Genomic DNA, 13,858 nt, shown 5'->3' with positions numbered 1-13,858 from the left:
AGAAATTTTCATTGCTGTCAAAAATACACATTCGAGATGAAATGAATTTTTTTTCAATCTATCAGAAAAACTAGACAGGTATTTATAACGTACATTAAAAAAAGAACAGGACAGGATGTTTTGACCTTTTGTTCACATATTAAAGCTCAGTGTTAATCTACCAGTTTGATTTTCTTTGCTCAAGTTGCATGGAATAAAAGTAATTCCGATTCTTACTAAAATGTTCTGTATAGTTGGATATATACATTTTGCGATAGCCTCATCTGTACACATGCTACAGTCAGTAACCTTCTTGGCGAACCGAGAGATAGAAATTTGAATCAAAGCCTGTGCCTTGGGAATCTCGCAAGTTGTGATACTCCCTCAAGAGATGTACATAAATGTGTGAAATTCTGAAAGTTGAATATACAAAGTATTGTTTGATTATCTTGTAGACAAAGCAAAATCTGAATACTTCTCTAAATTGCCTGCCAAAGTAGTCAATGAAACTGTAAATAGTTAAAGTGGACAAAATAGATAAGAAAACCTAGGTTTGGTTCTATTTGAACTTGAGCGCAAATACGTGAATAAAAAAAATACCATTATAGCTTCTATAGCACCGCTTCAGTTCATTGTAATATTATTGATAACAAAAGAAATTCCTGCTTTTTAATATTTCATGATAAATTCATTTTAAGTTGAAAGATTGGGTCCCAATTTTCCATCTTTTTAAATTTAATTAAGAATTGACTTCAATGTTTGTAACTGTAGTTAGATGACATGGATCTCGGCCGCTGTTCTTTTCTGGACGGTTTCAAGTTTTTCTTGTATAAATAAAAATGTCTGCATGTTTCTGGTTGTTGATGGCACTTAAATTGCTAAATTTCTAGTTTAGTTTCGCAGCTATGATGTTTCCTGAAAGCATGTTGCCTGTCTTTGAGAATGTTGTTCTTTTCGAAATGCTGCATATGTCTTTGGCTGAATCTATAATTACTTGAAATAAATCCAAGTGCTCTGTATGGTATATTAGATATTTCTTCCGAATGTGTTTGCCCCGAGTGTAGGTTGATGGTAATATTTACGCCACGATATTTGATTGATTGGAGAAATACAAGTCCTTACATTATTATTCTAATCTTTCTGCTAAGTGTCATCATTACATTTGATCTCATACCACATGTGATCCCATGTTGTTGCCCAATTTCCTGGTCTGTCTATGTCGTCCTGTAATTTTTTATAACCATTGATGGTGTTGATTTCTCTATAGCAAACGCATTCATCTGCAAAAAGTATGGTAATGAATGAAATATTTTTTCAGAGATGTCGTTGATGTGTACCAGGAATAATATGGGACCCAACACAGTGCAATGCGGGACACCTGGGAGCACGGAAGTTGTTTTTTGAATTGCAACCATTTATGATAATTTTTCTACGAGGGAAAAGTTAGTTAAATCAGAATGGTCGTCAATAAGATAATCTAGACTAAGATTCAAAATATTATAGCTTTTCTGTGTGTACTGTGTAGAAAGCCCTAAGACAATGACAAATACCTGGCAGCAATTTTAATGGACCTGAGTATTTAACGGATTACGCATTCGACTGCTTACCTCATGAATTATTACTTATGAAATTGAACCACTATGGTCTGAGTGAATCTGCTCTAAATTAATTAAAAAGTTACCTGATTCATAGACAACAATGTGTCAAAATTGGCCAAAGTATCAGTCAAAAAAAAAAGTCTTGATATGATACAAAGGTGTACCACAGGGTTCTATACTAGGCCTTGTTTTATTTAATATTTTCATCAACGAAATTATTTTCTTTGTAAAGAGCTCTGACCTGTATAATTATGCGGATGACAATACCCTTTCAAAATCTGGCTCTTCTTTGTCTCAGTAATTAAACCCTTGGAGGAAGACAGTGGCTCTCTAATTTGAGGGTTCTCATCAAATAAAATGCAGGATAATACAGAAAATTTTCAAGCCATAACGATTGGTAGTAAAACATAAAAAAAACAGTATCTTCAATTAAATGGAAACACCATCAAATGCGTTGACGAAGTAAAGCTACTCAGTGGAGTGACCATTGATTTTAAGCTGGACTGTAACCAACACTTTTCAAACAAGTAAAAATAAACGTTCTAAAAAGGATTGAACCAAACTTGAATAAACTGGCAAAAATTGCAATTTACTACTCTTTCATCATGTCAAACCTAAGTTACTGCTTACTCACATGACACTTTTGTAGCGAGCGTAGCACACAAAAAAATTAAAAACAACAAAACTTGACGAGCGCTCAGAGTCATCTACACAACAACAACACATACACACATTTACTTGAACAATCAAAACTTCCATCACTTAAAATAAGACGCATGAGAACCATGGCATTAGAAACGTACAAAACTGTTACAAAATCCAGTCCTGAGTTCTAACACAATATGTTTAAGATAATTCATATAATTTTAAATATAAACTCACAGTCGATTATTTAGTTTATATTATACATGTGTTTATTTACATGTGTGCTGTGTATTATGTCTTATGTTCTTATAATTGTTATTTATGTTTTTTTATTTATATCAAGTCGGTTAAGAGCTCTACGGAGCTTATGTTTACTAAGTTAATTTGTACATAACTTGTCCGACTCTAAATAAATAAAAAGTTGGTATTCAGATCATTTTATTTTCCGGATATATCTCGCTTCATATCCGTCAGTGACCTATTATTACACAATCTAGCCCAAAAAATTCAACCACCCGTTTCAACCCATGGGGGAATGGCAGCACCTCCTAAACCCTGGGAAATTGCAGGTGTGAACCAACAAAATGCTGGAAATATTCCTGTAAATAATATGTCAGGGTAAGTTCATTTTTAACTGTTATTTTTAACATTTGTTGTACAATCTTGCATCCTACATTTTGACCGAAAAACAACTCTTATCTGTATCTGTATGAATACGTTGTCGATACCAATACTGGCTTTAATACAACGATAAATGTATCCCAATTATCAATGATAGAAATATAGACTTTGGATTTCAAGATATCTGCTAACATGGCGCAAACATTCAGATAAATGACAACAATTTGCCCAAAGACACCATTAGTAGCATTACTGAAATATCATGCGGATAAAAGTTAATATCTATCAATCGAGTCACATACATTTCGTATCATCTTCTTCCTTATAACATTTATCATGTTGAATATTCTAGCAATATGATGTATATGTTTGTTTCACATTGTTGTCTTTCCTTGATAATTTTTAAGTTAGAATTTAGGATTACACAGGTTGGGGAAGATTCTCAAAAACGGGTACTTTCCCCATATGGGTATTATACCTCAAAACATGTATCCCAATTATCAATGATAGAAATATAGACTTTGGATTTCAAGATATCTGCTAACATGGCGCAAACATTCAGATAAATGACAACAATTTGCCCAAAGACACCATTACTGAAATATCATGCGGATAAAAGTTAATACACCTTATCACTATTTAGTCCATTCTGGAAAAAACAGTCATTTAGACAAATTCCTGTATGGGTCAATGTTACAAAACAGGTCCGGGAACACAGTTATCGTCCTTTGATTTTCGTTGTCCACAAATATAGTCCCTAGTATATACAGTGTGTTACTTGCAGATTTTTTTTATACCCCTTCCAAATTTATTTCTTCATGTTTTATGCCTCAAATAGCAAGTAGGGGGACGAAATTACACTGTAAAAAAATTTGGGTCATGAATTTTAAAGTGAAGTAGTGATTTGGTCCAGCTGAAAAAGGTCAAAAATTAGCATTTCGGAGGCTGTCAAAAGATTTCCTGACCCCCTTATCATAAAAATGTCAATATTTTGAAAATGAGCTGATGAATTTCTATAATTTGTCCAAAAGTGGTACAACGCACTGTAAAAATATAATTGAGAAAGCGCAGGTGAGATTTTTTTAATTTTCATTTTATTGTCTAAAAGAAATGCACTACGAAATAACTGTGTTCTCGGACCTAAGGGATGAAATCAGTAAATATAGAATCTGTAATTTGTCAATTCCCTGAATGATTTAATGGTGTCAATTTGTCAAGTAGCATGAAACTAAAGGATTTAAACTTTTATTTGATAGAAATTCTATAAAAATGACACATTTTGGCATTATATGGTCATAATAAGCATTACAAAGCTTTTTCAATTTTGATGCATAAGTGGCATTTTGACTTTCTATCTGACATATTTTCATGTGTCAATATTTGTGTTTCTAGGCTTTAATCAAGTTTTATAATACATTTGTGAACTCTGAATCTACAGAAAAGTAGATTATCTCAGACAAAATGTGCAAAATGTGTTGTATGAAGGGTCCTCGTCTAACGTGCTGTTTGGAGCAATTTAAATATGAGGAGCTTGGTACATAAAAGTTGAAGTCCATAAATAAGATTTCACTAAGTTTGTATAAAAAGCACTTTACAATGTCATTTGTACCTGTTTCGTTTCACATACTATCTTTCTTTTCTTCTGTAGGATAGCAAGTGGTTCAAATATATGCCTGTTGTGACTAAAATCGCATGCAAGTTTTTCACTACAAAGTGAAAAATCTTTGTATCAGACCATACTGTCTGCAAAAAAAGTTGAATGCAAGAGTCCTTTTGTACTCCGATTTCTTTTATCATGTAATCTGAGTGTAGAAATGAAAAAAAAAGAAACAAATTTTTATTTCTTATACATGTAGCTTCAGTATGCATTTTTGAATGTAAATATGTGCTACGGCTTAAATTGACCCTAAATTATTTCAGTCTTACTTGGCCTAAGACCATTTTATACTCATATGATATGCTATTTGTAATTTTTCTTTCCATTTTAAGTACATTAAATACATACGTAAGGATTATTTGTAACCAAAAAACTTCACAAATTTAAAATTGCTGGAAAATATTACATCTTCATGTAAGGCCCCCTTCATTGGAAAACCTCCATTTTCAGGCACAGGCTCATATAAATTTGACTTTTGAGTAATTGTGATAAATCTGATACATCAAATGACTATTCTATTGGTTTAAATACATGATATGTTAACTATTAAGGCATTTTAAAGGAATGTTTTTGCAAAATTTTGATTTTTAAAGCCCCAAATGGTGATAGTTGAAATTTTTCAATTTTAACGTCAAAACTTAACACGCAAAGTTGAATATAGAATTTATCATATTGTCTATAATATATATCCTATTGCCATGAAACTTTGTCAGCAGTCTTATAATTTGTTAAGCTTTGGTAATACCAAGTTTTATTAAGATTGGTTAAGTATTTCTATCCTATTAGGTCCAGGAACACAGTTATCGTCCTTTGATTTTCGTTGTCCACAAATATAGTCCCTAGTGTAGACAGTGTGTTACTTGCAGATTTTTTTTATACCCCTTCCAAATTTATTTCTTCATGTTTTATGCCTCAAATAGCAAGTAGGGGGACAAAATTACACTGTAAAAAAATTGAATTTTAAAGTAAAGTAGTGATTTGGTCCAGCTGAAAAAGGTCAAAAATTAGCATTTCGGAGGCTGTCAAAAGATTTCCTGACCCCCTTAACATAAAAATGTCAATATTTTGAAAATGAGCTGATGAAGTTTTCTATAATTTGTCCCAAAAGTGGTACAACACAATGTAAAAATATTATTGAGGTGGGATTTTTTTAATTTTCATTTATTGTCTAAAAGAAATGCACTATGAAATAACTGTGTTCTCGGACCAACAAAGGTCATCAGCAATGAGCTGAGGGAGGAATAAGTTTGGAAGGTGAACATTTCAAAATTTTGATAGTTTATGAAACAATTGTTAAAAAACAAATTAAAGTCATTAAAAATGCTTTGTTTGATGTGCTTACAATGGTTTAAACATGCCTGTTAAAAAAAGTTTTATGCACAATATATTGTTTGAACAAGGCACCAGATAGCTTCAACTGGTTTGAGAAAGTTGTGTAATTTAAGAACCTATCCGGATTGGCATAAATAACGATAAGGTGTATCTAGGCCATTGAATGTATGTACAAAGATCCATCTGTGAATGGAGTACCCCTCTATTACTGCTAGGGTACAGTGGAATTGGTGTACACTCCCCATCAAGAATCTTGGCAAGAACAGACAAACCGAAGAGATATCTATAGATTGATCTCCAGGTTAAAGTTGGGGGACCACTTTGACCAACCGAGGCCCCAAAGTACCCATTCTAGTTTAAACTCCAGTCTGGGTAACAGGGATGTGTGGGAGGGTGAAAATCACCCTACACATCATTTGCACATGTATTGATATTTCTAGCCCCCAAAGTCAATATCAAACTGGGGACCTTCAGCACAGTAGCCATCAGTCTTAACTGCTAGGCCACGAACTCACATGTTATGTTTGTTTTCAGTTATCATTTTAATTATGGTTTTAAAAGGACAGATGTTGGGATTTATATGAACGTTTGCACCATGACCGCCATTATGATGAAATACAAAATTATATTTTTTCTTCATGTAGATTGATAACTGATTTTGGTTATAATACCCATAACTAGTGATACATGTAGTATAGTAACCATTTATGGGATCTTCTCCAACCTGTTACACTTATGTCCTGATGATTGTCCTGACCGATATGAAAAATGCTAAAATATCTTCATTTTTGGAAGGATTGACTGCAAATGGTCCCTTAGGATGATTATAACATTTAATTAATGAATATAAGAAAAAAAATTTCAAAAAGTAATGATAAGAGTTTAAAAACTTGACCCAACCGACGTTGACTTTGCCCTTACTAATGAGTAATGTCCTGACCAATATGAAATTGCTAATAAATTTTTTTAGAATTGAAAGGAATGACTTCAAATTTGGTACCGAGGAAGATTATAACATTTTTAAAATTTCTGAATATTAGAAAAATATTGATTTTTTTTTTAATAGTTACTTAAGTTACACACAACTTGACCTAATTTCAAGTTTTCTAATGGGTACATGACATTGATCAGGACATAATCACTGATAATTGTAACCCTAGAATGTGTTTTCAAGTTCTAATGGGTACATGACATTGATCAGGACATAAGTGTAACCTTAGAATTTAGCAAATAAAACCACTGTCTAGGAATGATGTACTCTCATATGTTTAACTGCAATATATCTTTAAATAAGGCCTTCATTTTAGACCCAACCAATCATTACCCATATTATGTGTCTTTAGAGCTTTCTTAAAGGAACCCTTATCCTAAACCAGAAACATTATGTCTCTATCTACATTTTGTAAATCTAAACCCATACCTTACATAATTACCCCACAATTTTGGGTCATTATAGGCTGTAACGCACAAAGTTTTCTGCACTTACTTTAATCATCTTAAAGTAAATTGTTGGTAAACAATTGCCATTAAAACAAATATAAAAAAATTTAAGGATACAAGCTAAGGTAGAGTTCTAGAGTTATGCCCCTTTATAAATGGAAAAATTGCAAAATTTTTATTTTCTTCTAAATATCAAGTAATTTTTAAAATTGGAGTTATCTTCCTTTGTCTTTGATTATAGTTGAATCAACTACAATCAATGCTTTATACAATGCAATGTTTAATTTTGACTTCCACTGATAAAACACAGATCAAGTTGAATTTGGGTAGTGTCACTTTAACCATTATTGAGTTATGCCCCTTAAAAAATCGAAAGATTGCAAAATTTTTAGTTTCCATTCTGTAACTTAAGTTTGCCCCAACCAAACATTATGAAACCTATACACAATATTCATTACCACAAAACTAAGATCAAGTACAAATTTTTTGTTTCCGTTTTCTAACTTTAGTTTGCCTCAACCTAATGTTATGCTTATGCTTATTACTACATAATACAGATTAAGTACGAAATTTGGTGGCAACACTTTTACCATTCTTGCGTTATGTCCCTTTATAAACATAAAAATTGCTGAATTTTTCGTTTCCGTTCTCTAACTATAGTTTGTCTCTACCAAATGTTATAAAACTTATACACAACCGTTCTAGAGTTATGCGTGTTTACAAATAGAAAAATTGCTGAATTTTTAGTTTCTGTTCTCTACTTAAGTTAGCCTCAACCAAATGTTATGAGACTTACACACAATGCTTATTACCACAAAACTCAGATCAAGTTCAAATTTGGGTAGCGTCACTTTTACCGTTCTTAAGTTATGTCCCTTTATAACTATATGATATGCAAGCGGGGGCATCATCTGTGTCCACATGTGGATACTAACCACATTTATTTTTATTGTTTTTTGTGTGTTAATATATGTATTTAAGTGGGTATTTGATGCTTTTGATATTTTTAAATCAGAAACAAGACAACTTTAAAAAAAAATTAGAAATACCAGCATATCAAAATACAATGACAGAATTATTGACATAGAGAGCTTAAATATTTTTGCTGACCTTTTATAACCATAAGGGTATCTACAATGTATCACTTTTTTGTTTTATGTATGTTCATATGTAAATATTGAATAGCAGCCTTTTTCAGTTTATTGAATTAATTTTTTTTTCATGACTTTTTAAAAGAAAAAACACATTATAATTTTGGATGCAGAATTGTATACTATTTGTATTTATTGAACATGTCTGTTTCCACTTTCCAATTAATCATCAAAGTCTGTTGAAAATAATCATCTTGGTTATATAGGTTAAATTTTTGACAGTAAATATATTTATAATATATTTTATTGTTTGGAAGAGTGTCTTGTCTATAGTAAACTTAACGAGGTGTAGCTTGCAATTGTAATGATTCAGACATACCGTATTTGCTTTGAAAAGTTGTTCATTAAAAATTATTCCCATGAATTTAATGAATTAAGTCATTTAACGGTGGATGAAACCATATATGAATATAGGTATATAAACCTAGTTTTATACTGGTACATCTATGATCAAACTAAGCTGGTATACAAATACTGTCCTATGGAAAAGAAAAGATATGGATATGTTTTATTGAAATAGCATTCCAATCATTTTTTGCATATTCATGAATTCGTAATCTTGCCATAAATGTACAAACCTAAACAGTAAGCACAACTCTATACAGAGCACTACAATAGTGATGTTTCTTTTAAATAAATTAGAAAAAAACTGACATCATGAAGTAAATAACTATAGGTAATACAATTTTTTTTCAGATCACCTTTGAATTCTGGTGCAGGAGGAGGCCTACCACCATGCTGTCAGCCATCAGCGGCAGCTGGCTCTGGACCACCACCTCCTGTCCCCACTCGTCCATCACAACAGTCAAATTATAGCAGATTCTCTTCACCATATGGTTATTCTAGTCCTTACAGCAGTATGGGGATGTATGGTGGTGGTGGTATGTATGGTGGTGGGTATGGAGGAATGAGTAGTCCATATTCTGGTGGTGGTATGTATGGTGGAGGGTATGGAGGACAGTATGGATCATATGGTAACGGAGAGTACAATGGATTCGCCAGACAAGCTGAGGAGAATTCTCGGCAAGCATTTCAGTCTGTAGAGAGTATTGTAAATGCCTTCACATCAGTTAGTATGATGTTAGATTCTACGTTTCAAGCTGTGTATAATTCATTCCGTGCTGTCATTGGTGTAGCAGATAATTTCTCAAGATTAAAACATCAGTTATCTTCTGTATTTTCTGCTTTTGCACTTTTCAAATTCCTCAGATATATATACAGAAAGGTTTTGGTTTTGTTACGACTGCGACCAAATATGGAGACTGATGAAGCATGGAGTCAGGCAGCAGCATCAGCAATTCCATCTGTGGCAGGAGAAGGAGACAGTCCAAAGAAGAGTACCTGGCCTATAATGATGTTCCTTGCCATTATCATGGGTGGTCCATACCTGATTTGGAGATTGATTTCAAGTGTAACACAAACACCAGGTATGTATTTATTATATGTTCAAAGAACTCTCAAGTTGGTGTTTTAAAAATTGATGTATTATATTTTTTTTCCTTTACATTTATATTAGTGATATACAATTCTAGATGCAGACTGCAGTGAATCAATTTTTTAATCTTTTCTAAAAATAACAATGATGTCACTGTGGTAGGTAATATTTTATATATTAGAGTTATCATCCTTAGGCCATAACTGTAGTTGATGTAACTACAATTATGGACAAAAGATGATATCGTCAATTCAAAATATTGCCTTCCAATGCTTGATACAATGCAATTTTAAATTTTTAGTTCCCAATGTAATGGGTGCAATCTTCAGTGCATACAAACAATTATTTAATTCAATATTGCTTAAAACATGTTGCTTAACCCAGAAATACTTAAAAATTTTGAAATTATATGACGAAAATTATCATATTAAATTGTTTTCAATCTTTCGTTTTTTAAATGTTACTGAGTGTATATACTTTGTGAATGTGTTTTTTAGGCAAGCAATGGATGACAGGAGAAGATGACCATTTTGTTGCCACAGCACAGTATGACTATAAAGCAGAAAATGAAGGAGAATTATCATTTTCTGTAGGTCAAGAAATCAAAGTGGCTCCAAAAGGTATGAATACCAAAGATTAAGTTGTTTGTTACTGTACTCAGTTATAGTTATATGATAGGTAAAAGTTAATGGCAATTTAAATTGGTCAAGTAAGTAGGAATCATTATTCTTTTTTAAATTAAAATAAAATCTCTGCCGATTACATCTATTGGTTATGGAAGTTTACATGAACCTTTTCTTTTGTCAGTGTTGTGTATCAGTTGAGGCTATCCATAGTAAGATTAATCAAAAGTTATTCTAGGGCTACATTTTGAAATTTTATCAAAATTTGATACATGTAGGTGTGAAATATCTCTTAAATGATATATTAAATACATTTGTACTGTAAATTCAGAAATTTTTGCATTGTTTTTATTATTTCAAAAATTGTGACGGAATAAACGTAGGTTTCACAAAAATAGGAACTCACGTTTTGAATTTTGATAGCATTATTTGTATGCACTATTATCTGAAAATACAATAATTAATCTCACATTTCTGTCCTGAATCACAATGATAAATGCATTCAAAAATTTCTGACTTTACACAGCATATGTATTGCTACTAAAATATTGTTGTTTTTTATATCATTGTCTGGTACTTTTGGCATTTGCTAGGCTCTCACCTATTTGATAGCTACTAAGCACATCCCAAGGTTGAGGGGCAAGAGTGTTGTCTTTCTGGAAGTTTGGCAGGTCATATTGTGACTCATTGGTTGATTTATTAGATATTCCATATGGTCAGGTCTGCTAACTACCAAGTTTCTATAAAGATGTTGAAAACAACAGATTGGTCCATATTGCACATATTTGCTGAACTTTTTCCCAGACATGCAATATATGTTTGTTTTAAGTTTTAAACAGTCAATTTAAGCATTGCATGAACATGATTTTTGAAATTACAAGTTTTAAAAGTGTAGCTTTCTAAAAATAAAATTATGATGTACAATTAGAAAAAATAAGAGAGTAATACAATTTGGATGTCCAATTTACCCAAATAGTTTTATTGTTATTTCAGAAATACAGCCAAGAATTAAGGGCTGGCTTCTTGCAAGTGTTGATGGACAAAAAACAGGAATTATTCCTGGAAATTATGTGAAAGTTTTAGGAAAAAGACAAGGCACCAGAAAGGTAAATCAGGTTGCCATCGAAGCAGTACAAAATACTGTCACAAAAAGTTGTTGCAGTAAAGAAAACACTACTCCCAAAAGTTGCTGCGATAAATCACAAAATCCATCATTAAATTGTGTAAATGACAACCTTGAGAATGTTTCAACAGAGAACCCACCAATAGATAGTAACGATAATCAAGTGCTGGATAATGCTTTTGGTAATGTGGACAGTACTTCTGAAATGGAAGCATATGACATAGTTGACAAGTGTCAAGATTAATTCAGTAAAAATGTTTTGTATATTCAGATTTCTGTGATTATTTATATATAGTGATTTTAATGATTAATTTTGTCATGAAATACTGTCTTTTTTACTAGATACAATTGACATATTTTCAATGTAAATTTATAAATCTTCTTTGTGCTGATACCTGCAAGTTATTTAAATTCATTATACCCCCGCTGTTTTACCTCTGTCTGGCTGTCCGTCCGTCCGTCCGTCCGTCCCATGAATATTTTCGTTGCATCTTTCTCAGGAACTACATTACAAAGATTTCTGAAATTTGGTTTCAGGGTTCATATAAGTCAGCTATACTGTGTGATGCGTATTCAGATTCATCACTCAACAACTTCCTGTTTACCGAACACTTGTATCATTTTACACATGATAGCCAAGATGAAAATTTTCGTCACACTTTTCTTAGGAACTACAATACAAGGATTTCTGAAATTTGGTTTCAGGGTTTATATAAGTCATCTATACCGTGTGATGCGTTTTCAGATTCATCACTCAACAACTTCCTGTTTACCGAAATATTTGGGCGGGGGTCTCATCAGTGAGCAGTAGCTCGCAGTTTCACTTGTTAATGATATTGTTTCTGTCATTCACAAGCTCCTAGATTATCACCCTCTACAGTGAAATCCCTTGAGGGACTGAATATCATATTAGGCTAATTTACTAGCTGAATGAGCTGATAGCAAATTAACTTCTGTAATACATTATGTCAGTATTTGCAGGAACCATATTAGTTCTGATGAAAAATTTGCTTTGCTTTTATTTTATTATTCTTCAATGCAACAATAAGTACTCATATCTAATATATATAATATCTTTGCAAGTTTGATTGTTTCTTTATCAGGCAGCCTTGGAAGAGTTGGAATAAAGATGTGAGCTCCTTTGATCCATATTAGCAAATCCTATCTAGGTATTGGAAACCTAAGATTAATGTGATCAAATATTGAAATAAAATGAGCATAATTCCCTTTCTGTAGGAGAGTCTGTTCATGTCTGGTTACTTTATAGCTCACCTGGCCCAATGGGCCAAGTGAGCTTTTCTCATCACTTTAATTTAACTTGGCCTCAATCATTATTAGGGTATCTTATACTATTTATTATGATTTTAATCTTATTTTACATGATTTCCAAAACCACAGTAGATACAGGTGAGCGACACAGGCTCTTGAGAGCCTGTAGTTTGTTAAATAGTGTAGAAGGAATTGCAGATTAGTATTTGTGATGAAGAAGCCAGAAGACACAAGATTACATATACTGATACCAATAGTTTGACTGTTAAATTAAATGAAATTAATGGTTTGATATAAATGATTATTTGGATGGAAATGTTATATTAACAGTGTCATTATCAACATGTTTTACATGTACTATGCAGATTTGATTGAACACAATAAAGTATATATTTATTAACAAAACTAATTTATACACCAATAGATTTATCCACAGAGAATATTATTATAATGACAGCAGAATAGGTAAAAATGACATGTTAATTATATATATACAATAAATGTACATTGTTGGATATATATCATTGATTTGTTCAAGTTCTAGAAACTAGAGGAAAAACTATGCTCACAGAGCTTTTCTCCTGTTTTTGTATTGATTACAAATACATTTGATATTATTTTATGACAATGTATGCATATTGTTTTTATCCTGCAATTTAACATTGACACTTAAAACTGGTAACTAATTTGTTAAGTCCCCTTATTCAGTAAAGAAATCAACATTGCTTAGAAATGAACTGCCAAAATGACATCAAAATAAACTGTGACAGTTGAATCGTTCCTTCACAATAAAAGCAGGATACCTGCAGACTATATATGTATATATTACTATAAGTATACTGCTTCATATTATCTGTACATCTGTATTAGTATAGTAAAATGGAAGATAACTTTAGATATTGGTTTGGTTCTAATCATCAGAACTTTGTTTCTTTGGATAGCACCTTTATCCTTTTTGGTTCCCTATTAAAAAAATTTTGATATT

At 32.0% G+C, this 13,858-nt stretch overlaps 1 protein-coding gene across 1 annotated transcript; it reads left to right on the top strand.

Annotated features, from left to right (window-relative positions):
- Nucleotides 1-2,683: 2,683 nt before the first annotated feature.
- LOC127734000 (probable peroxisomal membrane protein PEX13) lies at nucleotides 2,684-13,505 on the top strand. The gene is made up of 4 exons (XM_052243525.1): nucleotides 2,684-2,840; nucleotides 9,120-9,850; nucleotides 10,356-10,478; nucleotides 11,475-13,505. The coding sequence occupies exons 1-4, from the start codon at nucleotides 2,758-2,760 to the stop codon at nucleotides 11,846-11,848; spliced, it is 1,311 nt and encodes a 436-aa protein (XP_052099485.1). The 5' UTR covers nucleotides 2,684-2,757; the 3' UTR covers nucleotides 11,849-13,505.
- Nucleotides 13,506-13,858: the final 353 nt, after the last annotated feature.

Source organism: Mytilus californianus, unplaced genomic scaffold (genome assembly GCF_021869535.1).
Source record: "Mytilus californianus isolate M0D057914Y unplaced genomic scaffold, xbMytCali1.0.p SCAF_1, whole genome shotgun sequence".
NCBI lineage: Eukaryota > Metazoa > Mollusca > Bivalvia > Mytilida > Mytilidae > Mytilus > Mytilus californianus.
Note: the sequence above shows the minus strand (reverse complement) of the source record. Positions and strands in the feature narration are given on the sequence as shown.